Here is a 5689-nt window from a genome sequence, read left to right as displayed (position 1 = left end):
AAACCTTCTGCTTCTGATTCTTATCCGGTCGGAGATCTCTAGTGTGACTCCTAGCGGACCACTTCAGTACTACATGCGGTGCAGTGCTGTGTAGCAGCAAGTGTGTGATTAAAGATGCAGCCTCAACACGAGGTCAAACAGCAAAGTATATCACGGCCCTTAGGATTTCCCTGGAGGAGCTTACCCAAGTGGCTGGAGAGAGGGAAGTCTGGGCTTCTTAGGCCCCCGCGACCTGACTCCGGTTAAGCAGAAGAGAATTGGTGGATGGATATTGATTTAATGGTTCCAAGATCAAAAACTATGTCATTTTTTAAAAGAAGAAATTATTTTTTAGATGGTTTGAACCGAATAATCAAATGTATTTTAGAGAAATCTAATTTTGGGAAAAGTTTATAATTTTAGGTGAATTTTGTGCCAGGGTGTTCAGGTCACCACAGGAAATGAAATTCTGCCAAACTATGAGGTTACTACATTTTCAAAATAAATGGAAATGAAGCTATTATAAGAACAAAATGATGGATAAAAACCAACACTAATAAAATCTGGGGAACCAAAACAAACAAACAAACAAACATAATAAAGAAAAATACCTTAAACTTGTTGACCAACATAAAGAAAGTTTCAGAATAAAAGCTGTTCAGGAAGATAATTGACCACAGGTCAGCTCTCTGGTCCAATGACTCCCAGTGAATTCTAAGGCCAAATCTTAATGACGTGATGACAGAAATGTAGATGAGAAGCATCGTGTCTAAGTGGACGTAAGAGGTAAAGGCTGCTTTGAGTGCTTTTAATGTTTCATCTGACACCAGCCTTAAAGAAAAGGTCAGCGGGTTACCTTAATTAGCAACAATCATTTATATAATCAAACTCAAGCGTGTCTCTGACTGATTTATTGGCGATGGAGCTCTGAGAGGCCGACGGTTTGACTGATGGCGTCACCAAGATGAAGGTCACTGAGTGTCCAGGGAAGAAGAGCGTCATCTTCTGTCAAGCATGAAAGTTGCTCTCAGGGCACCAGACAGTTGGACTCATTACTAGTGATGGTAAAACAGTAAATGATCTATTAAAGATCAGAAAGTACCATGTTGTCACACAATCGGCTGATTCGGGTCATGTCTGAATTTTTTAATTTGCAGGCAAAGCCCAAAGCAGAATGGTTCTTCCTGTGTGTCTGAGGGTGTTCTGATATGTAGTTAATTACATTTTACCAGCAATACCGATTACAGTGATGTGTGGGATAAACACAGATGTGAACAAAATGGGTAAAGTGAACATTTTTGCATTCAATTTCCACTAAATGTATTTATTCTGTTGAATGTTTATAAATTTAAACAGACTGAGATTTCACTTCTGCAGATTTTCACCCTCTAAATCCACTTTTATAGGCTTCAATTTTTACTCCAACTTACGTCTGCAAAAGGAACAAGGAGTGTTTAAAATGACAGAAACCTTGAAAATACAAAGTAGTTCCCATGTGGAAGTGCTGCTTGTTTTTGGCAGCTTTGAAGTGGATAAAATGTCAGCAGCTTTTTATTGTTCATAGAAACCGGATTGGCATTCATCAACACGAGCGTCCGTTAGCAACAGCAGCTGATTGAAAATGTTTAGGAGGTTCAAATGACACATTTCATATTTACTGTCCCTTTTCCCGGATAAAGCTTCTACCTGTGTAATATTCTTGGAACATCTTGGCAGTGTTGCAGTTTGAGAAGTTTTCCAGCTATTTAATTTAAGATGAAACTAAATCTTTATTTCAGTTGGTTTTTATTTCTAATGTTAATGTGGATTTTGAGTCTTTCGCTTCTTAAATTCCTCTCATCTTTCATTTTTCATCGCCTACCAGATAATTAACAAAAGAGCAAACCCCATCAAAACGGGAATTCGGATTATGTCCTGGCGAACGGGAGCCTCTAGGGCAGGGCGCTGTAAGTCCGTTCTACAAATGACACCTCACCACTGAGAAAAACATGAAAGCACTTTCGTTCTGCTGCCATCCTTTTCTAATCACACTTGCATAAATACAGATTTGAACTTTTACAAAATACTTGAAAGCATTAAAATATGATTTATCTGATTTAAAGAACTGTGTTTACCACATGGCTCAGTACCCATGAAGCAGCTCAGCTTCACATGGGTTGGTGGCTCCCGTTCTAGAGGATGGAGACCAGAGAGCATCCTCATCAGAATCCCCTCAGCTGACTCCTTCAGATGTTAGAGGAGCAGTAGCTCTGCTCCAAGCTGGATGCTCCTCATCTCCTCAGCAGGCTGAGCCTGGCCCCCTGTCGAGGAAGCTCACATCAGGGAGCTCTCACAGGCGAGGGATGGATGGACAGATCCATGTAAATCACAGATCTGCTTTTCTACTTATCTTCATTACCTCCTCCTCACCCCAGCTGTCTCTGTGTGCTCTTATCCCTCAGAAACAAGACACTTGAACTCCTTCACTAATCGTGCCAGTGCCACGATGTGCTCCCTTTCCTCTGTTGTTGTGTCTGTCTAACCTGCCCCTCGGTACCCTGCTCACCTGTGTTCCCTTACCCTCATGCAGTTATACTCTGCCCTGCGATGTTTGTTGGATTGTGTACTGTTTCCCTGGCTTGTCTCCTGGTATCCAGTCCTGACTTTCTTCAAAAAAAAAAAAACTCTTTAAAAACTCCAACGGCTGCCTCAGAAAGATGTCTCATGCACTTGGACCCGAACTGCAAGCCCACCAGCCAGAACCACCTCTAGAAGCAACGTATAACACCACGAGCTCCGAGCTTGCTGAAACGATTGATGGGAGTTTAGGACCTTAATTGTCTGAGTTTCTGTAGTTTTAAAGATTCAGGTCAATCTACAAACAACTTTTCGAACTTTTCATGATGGTATAGGGACCTAAACTGTGAAATGGTCCCTAATGGATGATCAATCCACATCTGTGCTGAACAGATGCCAGTGTTCTACTGTAAGACAACTTCATTCAGCCAACACACCGAATGCACGGAGCACGACAAAAGTCTACGGTGGAAAAAGTATTGATGTGAAGGGAGTTTATGAAGCAGACTCGCCTGAACGTCTGTTGACGGCATGAGGGTTGTGTATGATCATCCAGTCTACAAGGAGGTTGTGGATGATTGGCATCAGAGCTGAGGCTGCGAGGAGGTTTAAACCATGATGATCAGGTGAAGATAATCAAATCCAGGTAAACTAGATGTGTGACCAGGTGGAGAACGGCACGAAAACAGTCCAGAAGCTAAAGTCATGACACCAACTGCAGGAACATCACCCTAAAATTCACCTCAGCTTCAAAAAGACAAATAGATGAACACTTGCAAGCGTCTGATGCTGAGTTTTGAGTCAGTGCTTCAGGAGGATTCCTCCTCTTAAAATATCATGCATAAAGGTTTGAAAAGGACAAAAATTATGAACCAGTCATGATCTCACTTTACCCTTTTATTTATTTAGTTTACTCGTTCTGCGAAAGGACAAAAACTACAACTATTCTGACTAAGCTGCAGCTTTTAAGTTGAAGCTTTGGACCTGATCTTCATTTGCCAAAAATTATATATAGACTGTTTTCATGTGGTTTTAGTTAAGCTTCTTTCAAACACATGTTGTCATCAGCAGCCTGGAGCTGCCCTGTGAAGATGAAGGAGAAGCTGTGTGTTTTCTGGCTCGCTGACAGTATGACTGAAATGTGACAGCCACTTCTCTGGCTCCTATCTGCTTCCTCTGCGGCAGAAACGGGTTTAATTTTAAACCCTCTGTTGTTTTTCTGAGCAGCCTGACCACCCTGAGGATGTGTGATGTCACCGATCAAATGTTGCCTCCCTCTGATGATAGAAACAGGAGAATTTTATGATTTTTTTAAGAATCTACAGCCACTCCAGTGCTTTACAAAACAAGAGGATTCACAGTTTATTAGAGTCACACAAAACATTCATATATGAAACAAACTGGGTTTAAATCACAGCAGATGGAGATTATAGATGTGCTTCCATGATATTGCTGGTTACATTTTGGATGTGGCTTGTGAGTTTTCTACAAACATAAAGAGGATCTGAGTATTTACAAGAACTTTATGAATATTTATAATTTTCTCGTCATTGTTTCACCTTCATGACACCCTCACAGACTCCTTCTGTGATGTGAGACAGGGTTAAAACTGCAATAAATCTTTATTTTAAGTGTTGGTAGTCACTCCAGCTGCTCCTCACCTGGACCTTTTAAAAAGTTATGAAGTTTTTTTTTTGTTTGTTTCTTCTCTCGATGCTACATTCAGATCCGGAGAGGCTCATAAGCACTTCAGCAGGAAGAAGTTGCAGAAAGCTCCGCGGGGACAGTCGCACATCTTTCCGATCCGAGCGCCTTTCCTCACTGCGCACTGCTCCCCGACATCACACTGAGGAAAAGGGGGAGCGGAAACAGGAGACAAGAGAGACGGATTAGGCCCACAAGAATAAAAGAAACATGTTGATGGCTTAAAAGGTTTTTTAAATTTGCATTTACGTACTGTTGGAACTTGTCCAAATTTCTTTTCCCACGCCGGAAGTCGGTTAGCCTGCAGCTTTTCAAGAACTTCTTGGAGAGCTCCAAGCTGATAAGTAACAAAAACAAACTCAGGAAACGTTGATTATTTTAAATTTCCCCTAAATGCAACGCGATTATAATTTACTGTAATATCCTAAATTGTTGAATTTAGTTTTATTATTTAAATTCCAGTTGCGCGCACAAATTCGTGAGAAAAAGTCAGATGAACACAAATCACAAATGCATACATTTACAAATGGTGTTTAGTTTTATTCCTTTTTCTAAAATTTTATTACAACAACATTTTTGAGGGGAAATCGCACAAAAGTACTAAAAATGAACCCAAACTCGGTTTGGGTTCCTCGCCTTTTTGCGCGCAGACTGCGGGTGCAGGTGCGTGGACTTACCAGCTGCTTCTCACTGGTAAGGTTCGGTCCTTTCGGGTAGAAGTCCCGCAGAGCTCTGGGGCTCAGCTCCTCCTCGGACTCCGTGTCCATTAGCTGCGCTCCGGCGGCTCCGGCGGAGAGCAGCAGCAGCGCGCAGAGGAGCGCGCCGCTCGGCAGCCTGGAGCTCTGCATGGTCCCGGTGCGCGGCAGCATGTGGCCAGTTCCACGATCAAAAACAACCGCTCCTGCACGACAAACACCTTTTTATGTGAGAAGTCCCATCTGTTTGCTCCACCTTATCCTTTGATTTTCACCCCCCTCGCTCTTTTTGTCATGCGTAACAGCTGCCTTGGGTGAGTCATCACGCAAAAGTTGCTGGGCAAAAAAACCCCACAAAGAAGTCAACAAACAGCAGCTCGGACTAGTTACTGACAGAGTAAAAGACAAGCCCATACATGGATGATGAATAACAAATTAAAACGGATTATGCAAACAACAAGAAGTTTGCTATCCGAGACAAACGAACTGATTTGTTTTCTGCATTTGACATTCACTCTAAATATGGAGTAGAAACACAGAAAGCTGAGAGATTAAATATAGCAGCACTGGTGTGTTTCAGAGAACACTTGTTACACAGATTATAAAATCTGTAACTTTTCTCTTATAATTGGCAGTTCTTGTACAAATTCATTAATGGTGTTTTACTTTACAAACATGCAAGTCTTCTACCTGAACTGGGTGTTTTTCTGATTGAAACAACAAAAACAGACAAAACATTTAATCAGCTTCAGTCA

The 5689-nt window shown here is 41.7% G+C and overlaps 1 protein-coding gene across 1 annotated transcript; it reads right to left on the bottom strand.

The window, feature by feature from the left end:
- Positions 1-3869: 3869 nt before the first annotated feature.
- cart3 (cocaine- and amphetamine-regulated transcript 3) lies at positions 3870-5194 on the bottom strand. Its single transcript, XM_015953974.3, has 3 exons — positions 4917-5194; positions 4493-4576; positions 3870-4381 (listed from the first exon to the last, which is right to left on the bottom strand). Exons 1-3 carry the CDS (start codon positions 5106-5108, stop codon positions 4274-4276), a joined length of 384 nt encoding a protein of 127 aa, XP_015809460.1. The 5' UTR covers positions 5109-5194; the 3' UTR covers positions 3870-4273.
- Between the last annotated feature and the right edge of the window lie 495 nt (positions 5195-5689).

Source organism: Nothobranchius furzeri, chromosome 9 (assembly GCF_043380555.1).
Source record: "Nothobranchius furzeri strain GRZ-AD chromosome 9, NfurGRZ-RIMD1, whole genome shotgun sequence".
In the NCBI taxonomy this organism is placed as follows: Eukaryota; Metazoa; Chordata; class Actinopteri; order Cyprinodontiformes; family Nothobranchiidae; genus Nothobranchius; species Nothobranchius furzeri.
The sequence above is the reverse complement of the archived record's forward strand: the minus strand, read 5'-3'. Positions and strand labels throughout refer to the sequence as shown.

What these genes read in the sequence shown, in the direction of transcription:
- cart3 (XM_015953974.3), bottom strand. Translation starts at nt 5,108, where the DNA reads ATGCTGCCGCGCACCGGGACCATGCAGAGCTCCAGGCTGCCGAGCGGC. An exon ending in TTACCAGTGAGAAGCAGCTG is followed by an intron (nt 4,577 to 4,916) that starts GTAAGTCCACGC and finishes GTTACTTATCAG; the next exon opens with CTTGGAGCTCTCCAAGAAGT. An exon ending in AATTTGGACAAGTTCCAACA is followed by an intron (nt 4,382 to 4,492) that starts GTACGTAAATGC and finishes CCTTTTCCTCAG; the next exon opens with TGTGATGTCGGGGAGCAGTG.